This window comes from Caretta caretta, chromosome 4 (assembly GCF_965140235.1).
Source record: "Caretta caretta isolate rCarCar2 chromosome 4, rCarCar1.hap1, whole genome shotgun sequence".
Classification (NCBI taxonomy): Eukaryota; Metazoa; Chordata; order Testudines; family Cheloniidae; genus Caretta; species Caretta caretta.
Genome location: NC_134209.1, coordinates 23,553,206 through 23,572,957, shown reverse-complemented (window position 1 = coordinate 23,572,957; position 19,752 = coordinate 23,553,206). Strand labels below are relative to the sequence as shown.

The window sequence follows — 19,752 nt, the reverse complement described above, 5'->3', positions numbered from 1 at the left end:
CCGGGTATGGTGGCTTGTTGGGGTGGTCCAGGTGCAGGGGGAGTGAGGCTTGTCAGGGGGGTTCTGGGTGCAGAGGGAGTGGGGCTCGGCGGGATGGTCTGCTTATGAAGGGTCTGGATGCATGGGGGTTGGGCAGATAGGGGAGCAGCAACCTGTATAGTGATCTCTCACAGCTGAAGTGTGCGGGGGAGAAATCTGGGGGTGGGTCTGACACAGCCCCAGCTGCCATGCAGGGGAAGAGGAAGTCCCATCCTTCCCAGCCCAGCCGGGTTTTCCCCAGTCCTGCCCCCGCCCCACAGTGATTTACCTCTCTGTCGGCTGCCCTGGGCACACAAAACATATTGCTGGGGAGGGTCTTATGACCACTCTCGTGACTTCCCTTTGCTTCCCCATCAAAAAGCCATTTTTCTGCAAGGAAGCAAAGAAATCTGTGAGGGACATAAATTCTGTGCATGTGCAGTGGCACAGAATTCCCCCAGGAGTAAAGTGTAAACAAGCTCTAAGATACATGTGTCCTGTATCCCATGTGTTCCATTGGGTTGATAAATGGGTATCTCAGGGCCCATTACGGTTAAGATGTAAACAAAGGCTTCTTCGGTTACAATATTAAACAGTGAAGTGGGGTTCAGGGGTTCATGTTGAGTTATTGTAGGCTTACTCCCATTGTAATAACCACCATTGCAATCTTTTCAACTTTTTATTAAAAAAAACAGCGAAGAAGAAGGATAAACAGTTAAAGTATTTGAAATGTTAAGGTTTTTTTTAATTTTATTTATTCCTTATGCCCTTTCTCTTAAAGGAGTACATAGGGAAACCCACCACCACCACTATGCTTGAGAAGTACTAGTGGCACCTTAGAGACTAACCAATTTATTTGAGCATAAGCTTTCGTGAGCTACAGCTCACTTCATCGGATGCATTCAGTGGAAAAGTGAGCTGTAGCTCTTGAAAGCTTATGCTTAAATAAATTGGTTAGTCTCTATGGTGCCACTAGTACGGCTTTTCTTTTTGCGAATACAGACTAACACGGCTGCTACTCTGAAACCTGTCACTATGCTTGAGAGTCTTTTACAGGGTATTAATTGGTATTAAAGACAGTCCTAACTGTCCTGACTTTTTTTGGGGGGGGAGGGAAGGGGGGTTACTTTAGATGGCATAGAACTGCTGTTGTTCCTTTAAGACAAGACAAGCATACAATGTCTCTGGTACTGACTTTCACTTACATCCTCACTGCTGGAGTAATACAGGCCCAGCATGCTGTCTGATCAGCCACTGTGTGACCTGGCACTGTGCTATTCAAGGCATTGCCGGCCTTTCTGGTCACAGACTCATAGCAGTGTTGAAAAAGGTGGAGTTATCTTGGCCAAATAAGTCAAATTCTTATCAGTCAGAGGCAAAAAGAAATAATGCAGAAAAGAAAAAAGGTAGGAAAGGAAAATGACACATGAGGGAGGACGTGACAGCAGGAGCCTAAGGCTCACATGCAAGATTGTCAGGATTTAGCCAAAGCTGGTGATGTTCTCTGGTTTTCCATCTCTCTGACCTGCTCCGGTAAGGATTCTTTCAGAATTGGAACAGTGAAGACCCACCCTGTCATGGTGGATCCCAGGCTTCCGGGAGATGGTGGGGATATTGGCAGCCATGATGGTGAAGCTCACTCCTTTCAGTCTCACATTCCACTGGTCCTATCTAGTGCAACCCCAGATAAAAGCAATGTCAAAGAAGGGGAGGTGACCTCTCCCATTAAAATTAACCAATCAAAACATTTTGGTGATTTAAACTGTAAACACATTCTCCCATTTCTAGAATCAGCTTGTTCTGCCAATGCATGACTTTACCAGGAGCCTTGAAGGCCTCTTATCGCCATTCTTTGAAAATAAACAACCCATTTTGTACCAATCTATTTCTCTCCTAATTTTTACTCATATTTATAAACAATTTTATGTAATAGGATGAGTTGGACTTTTGTTACCTTGGACAATTTAGAGCACAAGCCTTTGCACAACAGTCCTCTCCAATTTATTGGATTTTGGACACAATAAGTCACATATGTGGATTTGCAAAGGGGCTTCAGCCCAGCTTTTAAAGCTGAGCCTGTTGTTTTTAATGTTCAAGTTTTTTGCATATGCCAAACCTGAGATTTGCATTCATAACATGTATTTCAATATGCAGACCCAAGATTTGCATATACAAAAACTTGAGTGCAGAAACTTTGCAGGTACAATTTTAGAAGCTGCTTTTGACAGTTTGGCCTATAACATAAATCAGCTTCCAGGCCAAACAGCTTTTCACTGCGTAACCAGATCATTGAGCCTCACTGACTATGGCAGTGCTACATAGATCTTATTTTCATATAGATAAATTGTTCCTGAATATTTCTCAACTGAGCAGAGCACAAGCAGGATTCCTGTCAACAATAGATGCATGCACATCTGTTTTCACTTATCTTGCCTTCAACGTATCTGTTCCTCCACTGATGGGAAGAATATCTATGTGGGTAGTATCCCATTCCAGAACCCGTCTTGCAGTTTTCAGAGTGTCTGCAAGATTACCTTTAGGAGGCAACAGTTTGTTGGCAAAACAGCCTATAAGCAATATATGACAATGATTGCACATGTATTATGGCTTAATATGACACTGATATCTTCCAGGCATCACTGTGACTCCTGTAAGAAAACATTTATATGTAAACATGAATGTATTTATGAAACAAAGACCCTACACCCAGGATAAGAAAAAGGTTCATTACATATGTCAAATTTACCTTGTATTTATTATTCTTCTTATTATTATAATTTTAAGAACATTTTTGTGCTCTGAGCACCAAATGAATTCATCTTTATCAGTGACTAGAACCCGGAAACTTTCATTTGGAACCAAAGCATTTTGTCAAGTGTTAGGTTTAGGGCCCTTTCAAAGTAAATTTTTATGCTTTGTGGTATAGTAGATAATCCCCAAAAACAGATGTGAGGCCGTTGCTATCAGGGACTGGGACATGGGCAGTCTGAGCTAGTGGTCAGAGCAGGAGACAGGAAATGGAACCAAGGGTCAGAACCAGTCAGAGACAAGGGTCAGACCCAGGATCAAAGTCAAAGAGTCCAACTCAGGAAAAAGGAGTAGGGACCAGGAACAGAAAAGGGAAGGGCAGGATAGGACTGAAGTTGGACAAAGCTGGGAGTGAAGTAGTTGACAGCACAGTATGTTGTAGGTGGAAACAAAGATCAATCTTGTTGCACAGATGACTTTCTGTGTCTCTTTCTGGCTTAAATAGTGTACCCGCTCCAATCAGGGGCTCCAGAGCTCCTCCAATCAGGTTCCTGTAAGCAGTACTTTTAGTGGAGCATAAGGACCTCTGGCTCTTAACTCTCCAAGCACTAAGGTTGGTGTTGTGGATGTGGCTGCAGCTCAAGAACCTATTAGTGCTGGTCCTTTGTCTCCTCCTATCTGTTAGATTCAACATGTCTTTACTTGCTCAGCTGAGCAGGTCTATGCTTATGTAACACTGCAGTCTGCTGCTGATTCCTCATATCCCCAATGTCTGGAATAAGCATATCTCCTGCCCTTAGGAATAGAAAAATGCTACAAGGCATAAAGTATACAGGTAATGTAATCTCCCATGACAGTTACCAAGGTAAAGCGTCTCTTATAGTATACTGCAGTAAGACTTTGAAATTTAGCTTGCTAGTAAAATACAACATTCTGGAGGCAGAAGAGTGCATTTGGGTGGGAGGAGGGAATGCAGATTATTCAGGTCCAAACCAGAATACATCTGCATTTGAGTTTTTCCCCCCAATATTTTTTGAGGCATAGGGCCTGATCTACCTGGCCAACAAATTCAGAAATACCCTCTAGATACAGATTGTTAAAAAATATATTGAAAAAAGTGCAATGTCATCTTAAATGCATCCTAATTACACCCCAAATCCCCCAATAAACCATTTTTTTAAAAAAAGCTTCTTTAATACAGAGTATTAAAATATAATTATGAATAGAGCAGGGAGACACCAACCTGACATTCTGACTTAGTTTGGAATACAGAAAAAGCCATTCAACTTTTAAATGCATGAGTAAGGCAGGAGACTTTCAAACCCTAGAACTTATCCTATAAAAATTTTAAAACTCTTTGTTAAGCTCTGACATCTTTTGGCAAAATCCAACTTGCCTTACAGCAACCCTGAAGGTCTCCTGCCTTTCTTATGCATTTAAATGCTAAAGTGAATTTTTCTGTTTGTCTCAACTATGGCCCTGATCCTACAAGTTGTTCCATGTGGACAGACTCTTCACCCACTGACGCAGAACTCAGGGATCCCACAGCAGGCATCTGCTTGCACCCAGCAACTTGTGAAATAAAGAAGTGAAATTCTGGCCCTTCTAAAGTCATAAGAGTTTTGCCATTGACTTCAATAGGGCTAAGATTTCACCAACAGCCTATATCCTTGGATTGCACTTTTTATTTTTGTTTAGACTAGAATACTGGGTAGGAGACCCCCAAGAAAAGTAAGAGTCTCTTGCTTGATCTAGGAGTTGTCTTGTACGGTAGGGACACCCAAAGCACAGTCCAAACTGCCCAGAAATGTGGCTTGCAGCTGTTCTCCAATACTTTGATTCTGATTTTATCAATTCCTGAGCCACGTGAAATAGGGAACTATTGTCTTTGCAGCAGATGGGAAACTGAGGCACAGAATTACTATGCGATTTACCCAAGGACACAAATGAAATCTGTGAGTCAGTTGGGAAATGGACCCAGGTTTTCAGAGTCCCAGTCCAGTGCCTTGTCCACTAGACTAATCTCGTTACTGGGAGATGTTAGTGCAGAATAGTGGGTGTTGGGAATGGGGTGTAGTGGCGGGGGGGTCTTCAGTTTAGAGAAATGCTAATGGGGAGGTGTTGCGGGTATGTTATGAGGAAAATACTGGTAGGAGCTTTGGATGGGGCAAGCACTAATGAAGGTTTAGGGGAAGGTCTGGAATGCTGATAGGCTTGTTGTGAGGGAAATGCTATTGGGGCTTTCGTGAAGACAGTTGTCCTGTTGAAGGTGGATTCTTGGAGGTTAGGGAGTAGGCAATGCGGGAGAGGTGGGAGGTATTTGGAGGAACAGTGCTGGTACCAGGGTGCCGTGATTGGGGAGAGGGTGTTGCGAGAAGTAGCCGGAGAAGTAGCGTTAGGTAAGTGAGGTACTAAGAGGGTGGCAGTAGTGGGAGGTTTGGGGGCGTGAGGTGCTGCAGAAATGGGGTGTAGTGTTTGGATGGGAGGCAGTGGGGTGCTATGGGCAGTGTTTGGAGAGGGGGTGCAGCATACAGGGGAGGCTGTGGGCATGTTTGGGGAGGAGGTGTTGGGGCAGGGTTAGTGCTGGGGGTGGTATGTGGGGTTTGGCGGAGGCAGGGGTGGGTGGTTTTGGTGGGCAGTGGGGGAAGAGTTGGGAGGGAGCGTGGGGGAGGCTGTGGGAGGTGGTTTTGGGGGGTGGCAGGGATGCTGGGGGCGGTGTTTGAGGAGGGGGTGTTTGGGGGCAATGTCACGGTGTGTGTGTGTGTGTGGGGGGGGTCCTGAAGCAGCGGGGACGGAGGAACTCTACGGGCAGCGGCGGCGGGAGGCCCCGGCTCTCCGCGCCCCGCCCCGCGCTCTCCTCCGCCCCCCCCGCGCCGGCCGCTGCCGTTGGGAGCCGAGAGCGGAGCCACTCGCTGGTCCCGCGCCGCCGCCGCCGCCTGCGCCATGAGCTTCTTGTTGTGAGTAGCGCCGGGCTCGTGCTGCCCCCACCCCCGGCCGCTGGCCCTTGGGACGGAGACCCCCCCCCCCCCCGCCGACCCCCGTCTCTGCTTCTTTCCCCTGGAGCCCCCCCCCCCTCCCCTTTCTCCCATGCAGACCCGGCTCGTGTCCGCTGCGGTACCGGCCCCGTTCTGCTGGCGTGTGCGTTAGGAAGCAGCTCAGAGGCTCCCTCCCTAGTGGTTCCTCACAGCCACCATGAGCCCGCTCGCTGAGCGGGTCCCTCTGGCAGCACAGGGGCTGTGCTCACCCGCTTCCCCCGGCTCTTCGCTCCCCTCTCCCGCTCCCCCAAAGCCCTGCCCGGCGGCGGAGAGCCGTGGCGCGCTCTCTGCCCGTGGGGGTGCTCTTGATGCAAGTAGGCAGAGGACGGTCGCCCCTGGTTTTGGCTGAGGCCAGCCGTGCGTGCCGCCGCTGCTGCGGAGAAATAGACATCTTGGACAATAACACTGAGAAATCCCCATCCGCCCTCCCTGGGCTGGCCCTGAACCCGCCGTGCAAGTGTTGGTGTAACATGGTGTTCTGTTGTTCCTGTTCCATGCCTCCTAACGTCAGCCCGAGGGTTTGGGGCAGTGGGGAGGAGTGGTTCTTGTGAGTCCTGGTTTTTTTTTTTTTTTTAACAACATTTTTTAAAAAGGGTAGATTTCTGAAAGGAGAAGTTCATGATTACATGGGACTGGGACCACCGGACAGCCTTGTAAATATCTCTCGGGCATGTAGAGGGCACAGTTTGTTTTCATAGAGGGAAACATGTTGGCATATTTCGTTCCTGGAGCTTGTAAATAAAAAAATGAAAAGGGAGGGCGGGGAAGGTTTAAAGGAAAAAAGGTACAGGAAATAAATCACTGCACTCCATTAATATAGAGAAGTGAGACTTTCTCAAATGTTACTCTGCAAAGACTATTCTGAATTTGCTCAACTGGGTAATATGGAAGTAGGCCAATGTTCATAAAAAATCTGCAGAGGGAAACACAAGGTAGGTACTAAGTTAGACTTTTTCTTTTCAAACTAACTAAAAATATGTGCAGCAAAAACCTTTTAACATGAGGTATTTTGGCTGATGTGTTAATGTAGTCTATTCAGCCTAATGAAACATTAGGAATTAAAAGTTAATTAAGGATTCAGATATTCCTTGTGCAGATGACTACCTTTCATCTGCTATAAATATAGCAAGCCAGGTAGGTAAGAAGGTGCTGACTGGATGGATGATAATGAAAAGGCAATTGTTTACTGCAAGGATACAAAGATCCTATAGGAATTAGTGACAAATCAGACACATGTAATACCTATGTTTTGCTATTCAGCTTCATAGACTAGAGTGGAACTGAATGATCCTTGTTTCTCCCCTTGGGAGTGGAAAGAAGGTACTTAAGACAATTAATGTAAACCAGTTCAGTGACCTATTAACTAAACTGAGATGCACTCCAAAGGAGGAGGGGGTGGAATTACACAGCTGAAAAAGATACCATTTAATAGTTAAACTGGGGCCTAAATGGAGTTTACAAAACCTACTGGTGCTTAAAATTAAGCACATACATAAGTCTTTGCTGGACTAGTGGTGTGGTATCTGAAAGGTGGTGAAGGCTTATATTGATAACTGTTAGATGCCTGTATGGTTGGCCTGATTCTAAAGAGCACTGGAGGAGATGCTTTCCTCTTGGGAACTGGAGTAGTAGTGACTCTCATCATGGAGAGACACTATTCTCTCTGTAATTAAGATTGTTATTAGCTTCTTTTTATAAACCTAGTAATTACATTGGTTAAGTTTGCCAAAACCAACCCAATTCATCTGAAATTGCAGATGCAGTATCTTAGTCCAGGGTAGAATTGGTAGATACCTACCAGCTGAATGACCAAGGTTGCTAGTCAGTGGTAGATACAAAAGATTATTGGGTGGCAGGGGCGCTGTCCTGGTTCGAAGCTTAGCTGTTCCCCTCCTCCACCATCCCAAGCTGCTGTGAAAGAGGGTGGGTGACACCAGAATGCTGTCCTTGGATTCTGGTGTGTGTCTGAGAGTGAGGGGTTGGTTTCATAATCCATGGCCCCAGGCTAATTGGTGTCAGAAAAATGTGAAGCTCTACTTTCTCTGGCTGCTGAAAGAGAAAGATAAACTTTCTGTCTCTTCTCCTTTTCCAGAGCCTCCTGGCTTTTGGAATGGGGTGAAGCAGGTCTCTGCTACTCTGTCATTTCCTCCTAGCCTCCATTGGTCAGGGTCAACTTCCTGTATGAATAACTTCAGTGCCTGTTTCTGTTGCTGCTCAGCAAAGCCAGGAACAGCAGCAAAGGTACTGGAGCTGTCTGCCGACTCAGGAGGACAGACTGCATTTGCTTATAATTGAAAGAGTTTCTTTTAGATCTTAAGGTCTAGACATTTAAATGTTTTTTTAAAGTTTAAATTCAGCAGAAATGGATGCCCTGTTTTCTTCCCCGCCTAGCTTTCAGCTTCCTACTGGCAAGTAGATATTTCAAGCATTTTTGATATTTCAAGCATCTTCATAAAAAGAGTTAATGTTATGTCTCCTCAATTTCTTCCCTCCCCCAAATTATCTTTTATTATCCTGATTACACCCATCAAAAACAAAATCTTATGTAACACATGAACATGTTTACATATTCAATATCTCATTCACTTTTTAGGCTGCAAAATAAACACACTTTTTTAGACATAGCTTCAGGAGAAGACTTAATTGCTGCTGCAGGAAACAAAGTGTTTTTCCCTCCTTCCCCCCCTTTCTCCAGTCCAATCATACAGTGCTCTCTTCTTATTTTCCAACTGGGTACACATTTTTATATTTATCTGGTGCAGTTTCATTATGAAGGTTTTATAAAGATGCTTCTGTTCGGTGTACCATATGGTGATGTACCAATCCTCTATACAAGTGCAGGTTATATCTTCATTAAATGCTATAATTCTCCAGTTTGCCACGGAAGCACAAGATAAAATCACACGTTCTCCTTGTCAACTGAGTTTCCAAATAACACAGCAGTTGTGTTCTTATGGGGCCCAATCATGCTGGGTGCTGAGCGCCTCCTGAAATGTGGAGAATATTCTCAATTTCCATTTATCATACCATGATTATTCCATTCTTTTGATAGGGTTAGTTAGTGGTCAGCATGGATTGCATTTGCTCAGTTTTATCTACCTATGTGCGAAGAATTCAAGGGGACATTTTCAACTTGAAAATAGCATTTCTTTTAAAATAAAAGTGTACCTACTATTATCAAAATAATATCTAATGTTATCATTGAGAGAAGTTAATGAATTTTAAAAAATGTTTTATTTACTGCTTGTATTTAACAGAAATGTTGTAGGTTGTCACTTTCACTGTTTTCTCTGTATAATCAATATTTCCCACATTGAAAAGATCCTTGCAAACATCTGTAGGGGAGCAAAAAAAAAAAGATATGGAATATACTCTTTAACAGGTCGTGCTATCAAAAGCTGGGTAAAAAATAAAAAAGTTAAGTTCCAAAAAATTCAGTTTGACAGATTCCTTTCAAAAGGAAATTACAGCAGAGTTGCAGAAATCATAGTCTGCATCTCCAAGGAAGAAATTAAAGATAGTTCTGTAGGCGTACCATCTGGCAACTTGCTACTGCTATCCTGAATTACTAAAACTGCCCTAGCAAAGAAGCTACATCAAAAAATGATTTTTAATAAAAATCCCTGACATAATTCAGGATCCTAAATTTTTTATTATCTAACAGTTGTGTACCTTTAAGATTATGTAATCCCCCATCCTTAAGGCCAATATAGAGTTTCATATTTTTTAATTTTTTATTAAAATGAGCAGTCAGAATTGTCACATGCAGATTTCTGGCGAAAAAGAGCTGTAGGAAACAATTTCTGTGAGTTTATATTTGTTGGGATATATGCATTATTTACTGGTAAAATTTACATAAGCAGTCTCCCAATAAACATCAGTGTGAAGGTGACCTGTAAACAAAGGGAAAAATGTGCTTTTTTCAATATCGTTTTTTGTTTCTTCGTGATGTTAAAATAAGACCTGACATTTTTGTTTTTAAATCTACAAAAGTCAGGCCTTCTTTATACATATGAAGGCCAGAAAAGAAATGTGTGCCTACTCTTTTCCCACCTTCCTCCCTTCACTACTTCTTGCAGGTCCACTTCAAAATCAGAACTATAAAAATCATAAACACATTTCATAGCAGATAAATTACAGAATAGATATACTTTAGATAATTTTCTTGACTGACAAGAACTGTCTTTTGTGCCTCCTCTAGCCCACTCAATGCTCTTGAAGAACTGTCTGGCTATTCTCTACTTTTCTCAGCTTTGCCAGAAGTCAAGCCAGTCTGTTGTTTTGCTCCCTACAATAATCTCTCTCTCTCTTTCCTCTTCCCACTCTAGTGTCCTGGCTGCTGCAATTGGGGGGGAGAGGGAGGAGTTTCCACTACTTTATCTGTCCCTAACCTCTATTGTTGGGGGATCCTTCCCAGTGATGCTTCTTGTAGGATTCCTAAGGTACTGCAGAATGAAACTGTCCTGATTCTGGTCAGTTTCATAGGTGCTCATCCCCTTTCCAATAACAGTTGTGAAAACCCACCATCTGTTCAGTTTACACTCTGCTACAGTTTGGGAGACCTCAGAGCTACAGTAAAGGCATTGGACTGTGTGCAGACTCTGAAGGACACCCATGTTGATTACATTCTGTGTGTATTTCGAAGGTTTTCTTTGCAACTGTAAGGTGCTAGAAACTTCCTTTTTTTAAAAACTGAAACTCCTGAGAGTTTAGATTTTGCTGAAGCTAATGAAACTTAGCTGGGACAGCGTCCTACTCACCATATGCAAGGGAATTTTCCAAGCCCTGGTGGCAGCAGTGCCAGGTCTCAAGTAAACCTTACTTACTGTGAAAGTAAAGTGTCACAACTGGTTCCATATGCCACAATGTCATCCAAAGAGTCCTAATAATAATCCCTCTTGAGGCTATGGTTTATGGAACCAGTTTGTGACACTTAATTTCACAACAAGGATTTTTAGTAATTATAAAGATAATTGGCTGTTTAAATGTATAGTCTTAGCAAAAATCTGTTTAACATTATTTAAACAAAGTATTTTCAAATGGTGTAGCTAAAGTACTCATCACTTCTGTTCAGCTCCTATTTTCAAAGGGTCAGAGTCCAAGGATTTGCTCCCATGCTGGCAGCTCGGGTCTTTCACTTTATATCTCTTTGTGATCCCTTCTTTGAAAGCTGTCGGAAACCCAAATACTGAACACAGTACTAAAGCCTAAATGAAAACCCCCATTTTCCTAGTTGCCCCATCTTTAATATAATTTATTTTGCAATTATCAGACTGTCTTGACAATGTCTTTTAAAATGCTTGGTTTCAGAGTAACAGCCGTGTGTCAAGGTTCCTCCCCCACTCTGAACTCTAGGGTACAGATGTGGGGACCTGCATGAAAACCTCCTAAGCTTACTTTTACCAGCTTAGGTTAAACTTCCCCAAGGTACAAATTAATTTTATCTTTTGTCCTTGGAATAACCACTGCCACCACCAAACTCTAACTGGGTTTACTGGGAAACGTAGTTTGGACACGTCTTTCCCCCCAAAATCCTCCCAACCTTTGCACCCCACTTCCTGGGAAAGGTTTGGTAAAAATCCTCACCAATTTGCATAGGTGACCACAGACCCAAACCCTTGGATCTGAGAACAATGAAAAAGCATTCAGTTTTCTTACAAGAAGACTTTTAATAGAAATAGAAGTAAATAGGAGTAAAGGAATCAGCCCTGTAAAATCAGGATGGTAGGTACCTTACAGGGTAATTTAGATTCAAAACATAGAGAATCCCTCTAGGCAAAACCTTAAGTTACAAAAAAGACACACAAACAGAAATAGTCATTCTGTTCAGCACAATTCTTTTCTCAGCCATTTAAGGAAATCATAATCTAACGCATACCTAGCTAGATCACTTACTAAAAGTTCTAAGACTCCATTCCTGTTCTATCCCCGGCAAAGCAGCATACCAACAGACACAGACCCTTTGTTTCTCTCCCTCCTCCCAGCTTTTGAAAGTATCTTGTCTCCTCATTGGTCATTTTGGTCAGGTGCCAGCGAGGTTACCTTTAGCTTCTTAACCCTTTACAGGTGAGAGGATTTTTCCTCTGGCCAGGAGGGATTTTAAAGGGGTTTACCCTTCCCTTTACATTTATGACCCCCCCCCCCCCCAATAACATCAGCCACACTATCAGAGGCTCGTTCACCTGCACATCCACCAATGTGATATATGCCATCATGTGCCAGCAATGCCCCTCTGCCATGTACATTGGTCAAACTGGACAGTCTCTACGTAAAAGAATAAATGGACACAAATCAGATGTCAAGAATTATAACATTCATAAACCAGTCGGAGAACACTTCAATCTCTCTGGTCACGCGATTACAGACATGAAAGTTGCGATATTACAACAAAAAAACTTCAAATCCAGACTCCAGGGAGAAACTGTTGAATTGGAATTCATTTGCAAATTTGATACTATTAACTTAGGCTTGAATAGAGACTGGGAGTGGCTAAGTCATTGTGCAAGGTAACCTATTTCCCCTTGTTTTTTCCTACCCCCCCCCCCCCAGACGTTCTTGTTAAACCCTGGATTTGTGCTGGAAATGGCCCACCTTGATTAACATACACATTGTAAGGAGAGTGGTCACTTTAGATAAGCTATTACCAGCAGGAGAGTGGGTTTGTGTGTGTGTGTTGGGGGTGTGTGTGTGAGAAAACCTGGATTTGTGTTGGAAATGGCCCAACTTGATTATCATACACATTGTAAGGAGAGTGATCACTTTAGATAAGCTATTAGCAGCAGGAGAGTGGGGTGGGAGGAGGTATTTTTTCATGCTTTGTGTGTATATAAAAAGATCTACACTTTCCACAGTGTGCATCTGATGAAGTGAGCTGTAGCTCACGAAAGCTTATGCTCAAATAAATTGGTTAGTCTCTAAGGTGCCACAAGTACTCCTTTTCTTTTTTTAAAATGCTTGTTGCTTTATTTTTCCCTTTATGATCCCTTGGGAACTCAGAAAAGTTCTAGAAAACTTTTCTTCAGTATTACACATATACTGCCTTATCACAGGGTTGCTCCCAAGCTCTGGGCTACTGGGACAGACTTTCTCCTTCATCAGTGCCACTACTCCTACCCCATTTGTTGAACCAAAATAAGAACTGAAATACCTCCTGATGCAGGGAACCCCATATGCTCTTACAAAGAACTGTAGGGTCTTTTCCCACCCCCAAATAGGTGTGTGCCTACCATGCTTGAGCTATTGCTTCTTCTCCCTCAGATTATTAGAGCCAAATCATGTGTGGTATGCTCATTTGAGCTCCCAGCTACGAGATGAAATAGTACTACCCTGGGAGTGGTAGAATTATGGGGATGACTTTAAAACTCCATGATACTAGTGATGTTACAATGAATTTTAAAGTCCAGAGATCACATCTGAAAGACTTCTGTACATAACATTTTATCTTCTGAGATACATAAATAAAGGACTGAATGGATACTGCGGTTGGACATTTTTTTATTTATTTATGCCGGGTGCGGTGTGTAAAAGAAGCATTAGTTTAAAAAACAAACAAAGACATTGACAAAGAAATAACATAGTTCATTGTGGAGATTTCTTACATGTTCACCACCACAATAACTACTGCATCTTAATTACTTCCAAAATGTGTCCTTTTATGCCAAAATTGTTTCATACTTCTAATTTCCCCTTGATGTTTATTTTTCTTAGCCTATACTACTAGTTATTATAGTTGTAAAATGAAAATAAGAACAGAACCCTGACCACTTTCAGTGGCAAGATTTCTGTGTTCAACGTTGTTTATTTTGATCCTTTAATAATATTTCTTTTGAAAGTACATCATACATGTTTTTGATAAGACTGTACTGAGTCCTTGAACTTAGAACTGTACCATCCTACAGGAGATTGTGGTAACAAGACACCAGAGGTACAATTTTTTGTCCCCTGTTTGCAAAAGGATGAAGATGGGTATTGGAAAGTGATTATATATTAACTGTTGTTGCAAATGTTACTTTTTTAAAGCTTCATAAACATGGTGATATCCTGATACATTGACAGAAATCAGATATGTTCATGAAACTGCTTGTCTATATTAGCAAATCTCGGCAATTTTATCCATTACATGATTAGACCTTCTACTTATCCTCCCTTGGCACTAGATTATTGTTGTTTCCATTAGTATTTAACTTGCAGCCTCAGTACTCAACTTTACGCAAAAGTAAATAAATGAAACTTAACTAGGGAAATAAAACCTCTCTTGATTTTATTTTAAAAAGGAAAAACTAGAAGGCTATTTTTATTAGTCTATCTTAGCTCTGCAGTAGTATACAATAGGAAATACTGTGGTACTGTAGATATTAATAGGAAATTTTACTGGCAAATTAAATAAACTGCAACATATGCTTTGGCATGTCTTATTGCTTAATTAACCAAAACGTTCCTACTAAGTCTGGGAAACAGTGACCTTGCTGAAAAAATGAGATGTAACTGTATGACAAAATTTACTGTCAGAGGATTAGAGCAAGGAAGGTCATCAGTCACATTGACTCAGTTGTTGCAGAATCCCTTTATGACAATGAGGAATATTCCTTTGTCACATTCTACAGACCATCTTTTATTTTCTTCCCATTAAATTTAAATTGAGTGGGATTGCATGAATCCAGTGTTTAGCTTTGCTTTCTCATGTTTTTTTTTTTTACATAGCCATCTAGAAACATCTTGTAGAATCATCGTTTGGCTTGACATTGCGTGCTCTGTACCTGGTTTTGCTTTTGTGGCAATAACACATAACTGGTTAGAGTTGCTCTAGGTCATCTGTTTCATGACACTGCTAGTACCGTTGGAGGAGGACTACTAGAATGCATTTGTATCATCATGCTGAGTATTATCCTCTGCTCTAAGTCAGCAGAGACTGAGCTATCAAAAGGTAGCTGAAAAAATCTAAAAACTCCTTTGAAAGTGTGGATGAGAGTTCTTTTGGTCCTTCTTACTTTTCTCACTGACTCCAGTGGGAGCTCTTCCTGAGTAAACCCTTTGTATGACTCATCTTTTCACAAAGAAATACAGTGAACGTTAAAAATGAGATTACTCCTATAGAGATATACTCTGAAGTATTATAGTAACATCCAGTGATTCTGACTGAATTTTCTCAAACTGTGTGTGTCCAGGCATTTTGAGTACGAACCAGTTTAGATATAACTGATTACAAGATGGATCTTCTGTTCATTTCACTTTTCTACAGGAGGTGCTTTTCATATGACCTGCTTTTTCATTAATAGATTCCAACACCAAAAGGGACCATTGTGATCACTTAGTCTGACTTCCTGTAAAAACAGACCATGGAACTTGCACCAAAATAATTCCTAGAGCACATCTTCTAGAGAAACATTCAATCTTGATTTAAAAATCGTCAGTGATGTAGAATCCACCATGACCCTTGATAAGTTGTTCCAATGATTAATTACTCTCAGTTAAAAATCTATCCCTTATTTCCGGTCTGAATTTGTCTAGCTTCAACTTCCAGTAATTGGCTCATGTTATACCTTTCTCTGCTAGACTGACGAGCCCATTTTTCAGCATAACTGTCTTGCTGCATTCACTTTCCCAAGGCTGGCCGAGCAGCACTCCCATGTTGACATATCAGGTGCATCCAGAACACATTAAGGTCTATGCAGGGACTCTGGAAGTGGGAACAGAGGTGTGGTAGAAGGGAAGGAAGAGCTAGAGGGTGAGGATCTAGAGACACGTGGTGGATGCTTCAAACCCCACTTCAGAGAAACTTGACCTTACTTCTCCCTTTCCCCCCACTCCATTTAGATATTTTTTTCTGAATTCCCCACCTCTGTCTACAAAGTAGCACTGCAGTCTCTTAGTACCACAGAGCTGCTATTAGTTTTGCTGGAGGGGCAGGAGTAGCTCCTGTTGCTAAAGCGTTCAGAACATCATCCTGATAGAATCATAGAATATCAGGGTTGGAAGGGACCTCAGGAGGTCATCTAGTCCAACCCCCTGCTCAAAGCAGGAACAATCCCCAACTAAATCATTCCAGCCAGGGCTTTGTCAAGCCTGACCTTAAAAACTTCTAAGGAAGGAGATTCCACCATGGATTGCAGCTGAGCACTCCCGCTCATCAGTACTTAGCCACACAGCAGCCACGCCATCAGGTGCAGCAGGTTGCTGTGGTTCTGGGACAGCAGATCTAGCCTGAGAGGTAACTGCAGCGGGTCGGCCACCGAAAGACTCAGCAGCATGCCAAACCAGTGCTGGCAAGGCCACGCCAGGGCTATGAGGATGAGAGATACTTTGTCTTGCTTTGCCTTGAGTAGGACCCTGTGGACAAATGGCACCGGCGGAAAGGCGTATATCAGCGCTCCCGACCATGGAATCAGGAAGGTGTCCACTAGGAATTACTTGTCTCTGCTGTGCAAGGAACAGTATATGTGGCACTTCCTGTTCCATCTGGACGCAAATAGGTCCACCTGGGGAGTCCCCCGCCTTTGGAAGATAAGACTGACCATCTTTGGATGGAGGGACCAGTCGTGGTGAGATGAGAAGATGCTGATGAGGTGATCTGCCAGGACATTCTTGGTTCCGGGAAGGTGGGCGACCACCAGGTGGATGGCATGCCGCATAGCATGCAGAAGTCCCAGAGGCTGAGTGCCTCCCGACACAGGGCTGACGACCTGGCACCACCCTGCCTGTTGATGTAATAAATTGCCGCTGTATTGTCCATGAGGACCTGCACCACCTTGCCTTTCAGGTGGGGCAAGAACACCTCAGAGGCCCGGCACACTGCCTTGAGCTCCCTGATGTTGATATGGAAGGCAAGATTGTGCTGCAGCCAATGGCCCTGGGTGTTGAGCTCACCCAGGTGGGGCCCTCAGCTCAGGTCCGACATGTTCGAGACCAGGATGAGCGATGGTGATGGCGACAGAAAGGGAACTCCCTGCAGCACTGACTTGGATACTAGTATATCATTCTGTTCTTGTGAATATAATAGTTAACTTACGGATTAGAATTCTCCTAAATTGTTAGCAGTCTCACAGTTCCACTCTCACATGTTACATCATCTCTACCAGAAATTATATTTTAAATGACTGGAAGTATTGCTTCCAGTAGTGGGTTGAGTCTCTAATTCTATGCCATGTTCTGTAGCTCTCAGCTTTATGTTACACATTTCAGTGGTGCTCTGTTCACGTGGTGGCTTTTCTTTCCATCTAAATGTGTGAATTGACTGAGCAGTTCATCATTTTTTCATGGTTCAAAATCATTGTCTCAAATGCACAAAGACAAAACCCCCATTCTTTTGTAATTAATTAATGTAAAAGTATTTTTCCCCCTGAGACTGTCTCTCTAAATGTTTAGAAGCAGTGAATTTTTTGTGATTCAGAAGTGAATGGCTTCCACGCTCTTCTCCCATTCCCTCTCCACTTGGAGGAAAAAATGTGGCCATTAAGAGCCTTTTGGTCTATTAAGTCTTGACCTTAAATACATTGACTTATATCACTTCAATATAACTTCAAATATCTAGAAGGCTGTAGGCATTCTTCCCTTCCCCCACAAAAAAAGTCTCTTGTTTCCTCTTGAACTGTTTCTGGTTCCAAATTTCTGTCTGTCTTTTGTGCGAAGACATTTCTGCCTCACTTGTTTATCCTCTGGTTAGTCTCTCTCTCCCCCTTTCTTACAGTCCACAGCTGCCATTTAGCATCTGTCCATTTATATACTTACTGTGATCCCATCCCGTCTTGGTTCTCTTTACTCTAAACATTATAGCTTTGTCCCATCTCTCTGAGTTATTTTGGTTGCCCTTCATCACACCTGCATCACAGGGTGTTGGGACAGGGCCCAGATTGCCCCTCTGCCCCCTTCCCACAAGCCACAGCACCAGAATGGGAAGAGGTGCTCTGTGGGATAGCTGCCCATAATGCACCGCTCCCAATGCTGCTGCAAGTGCCGCAAATGTGGCCACGCCAGTGCGCTGTCAGCTGTCAATTTGGACAGACTGCAGCGCTTTCCCTACTGCGCTGTCCGAAGGCGGGTTTAACTCACAGCGCTCTACATCTGCAAGTGTAGCCATGCTCTTAGTCTCTTTTCTGTTGTCTTGTGAGTTGTAACGATAATAGGTAACACCTGTTCAGGCATCTGTATTTTCGTTTTAGCTATATATGATACTTCTTTGCAGGAGTCAAGCAATTTTAGCTGACATTAGTTATATCATGATATGAAATCTGGTACATATTGCATTGAATATTGAGGATTATGTAATGAAGCCCCCTCCTTCCCCCGCACCTCCCGATCAGCTGTTTCGTGGCATGCAGGAGGCTCGGGAGGGGGAGGAGGAGGAGCGAGGGCACGGCAGGCTCAGGGGAAGAGGCGGGAAGGGGTGGAGTGGGGGCAGGGCCTGGGGCAGAGCAGGGGGTTGAGCAGTGAGCACCCCCCAGCACATTGGAAAGTTGGCACCTGTAGCTCCAGCCCCGGAATCGATGCCTATACAAGGAGCCGCATATTAACTTCTGAAGAGCTGCATGCGGCTCCGGAGCCACAGGTTGGCCACCCCTGGCCTATGCAATGTAGTTAGGTCAACCTAACCCCCTACTGTAGACACAGCTAGGTTGACAGAAGAATTTGTCCATTGACCTACCTACTACTTTTCGGAGAGATGGATTTTCTACATTGCTGGAAAGTTTTTTTTCTGTCAATGTAGGATGCATCTACACCATAGTCCTACCGAAGCATAGCTGTGCTGCTGTAGTGTAGATATACCTAAGTGTATACCTTCAGGTTTCTACACGATGTTTGGACTACTTTTTCTGGTTTTCCACGTTTGTATCATCAGCCAGTTTTATTTACCTTATAGAAAGAGGTAGAATTACAAACATGTATTTAATAGTGTGACCCTTTGTGAAATGCATCTCTTTTTTGCAAATCGCTTAACTATTTCTTATTGATATCTTTAAAAAAATAAAGCTTTGAACCCCATTTCTAAACTATCTAGATAGCATGGGAACAAAAGAAACTCTGCCCCTGCAGGTCAGCCATCTCTGTCTCTGGTTGGATTTACCTTAGCCATTCACAAAGTGTTTTTCAAAAAAGTGCTGATCAGTTACAGTTGTTTTTTGTGCACTCACAATATAAAATCAGTTCCTTAAATCCAGTTTTGTTTGCTGTTTCTAATTTGCTCTTTAATTAATTAACTTCAAGAATTTGTGTACAGTTTGGGTTCTGAAAATCCATGCTTCTTGCCCTCCATTATGTTGTATCTAAATAGAATTGAAGGATAATATCATCACAAAGAGATTAGTTAGGCTGCAAAGGGATATAACTAGAAATAATGAAGTGACATTAAGAATAGTTTGGCTTGAATACCAGGAAATTTCTTATTGATGAGATCTGTGTAATTATAGAATAGTCTCTCAATGGAAGAGATAGAAAGAAGCCTGTTGTATGAAACATTTTCACCTTGACTGGATAAAGAATGGGGAGAAAAGTATTGTAGTGAACACTGCAGCACTGAGAAATCAAAAATGGGAAAGTCTTGTTAATCATCTAGTCTAGACCGATATGAGTCTGTATATGACATGCAAACTTTATTCCTTTCTTAATGTTTCTCATATCTATTGTGTAGTTGTAGTCAGACTTGGTATCAAAAGTGGGCTTGGTGTTTTGGGTTTTGGTTTTTTTTTTTAATTTCTTTTGGAATCTACATAACTTTATCATCAGTAAAGGTGATTTATAATCTTCATGTCTGATTTCTTGTGGTCCCTGGTATATCACAATGTGTGTTGTCCTGTCTGTCGTATCTGTACCCATTTGTCCTTCATCCCATGGCCCCACCAAATTACTGCCTTCTTTGTAACGCTCCACTGTCTCATGCTTACCATTGCATTAAGTGCAAGTTCCTCATCCTCTCAGATCCCTACATGTCTGTGCACATGCTCGTATCTCTCCATCTTCC

At 42.7% G+C, this 19,752-nt stretch overlaps 1 protein-coding gene across 3 annotated transcripts in view; it reads left to right on the top strand.

Annotated features, from left to right (window-relative positions):
* Positions 1–5,565: 5,565 nt before the first annotated feature.
* MOB1B (MOB kinase activator 1B) overlaps positions 5,566–19,752 on the top strand; it is a 75,163-nt gene continuing 60,976 nt past the window's right edge. For 2 of the 3 annotated variants that reach the window (XM_048847007.2, XM_075127455.1), the window contains exon 1: positions 5,566–5,723. In XM_048847007.2, coding sequence (XP_048702964.1) covers positions 5,710–5,723 — 14 coding nt within the window. In that variant the 5' untranslated portion in view covers positions 5,566–5,709. The remainder of the gene's footprint in view (positions 5,724–19,752) is intronic. The other variant, XM_075127454.1, reaches the window with a different exon arrangement.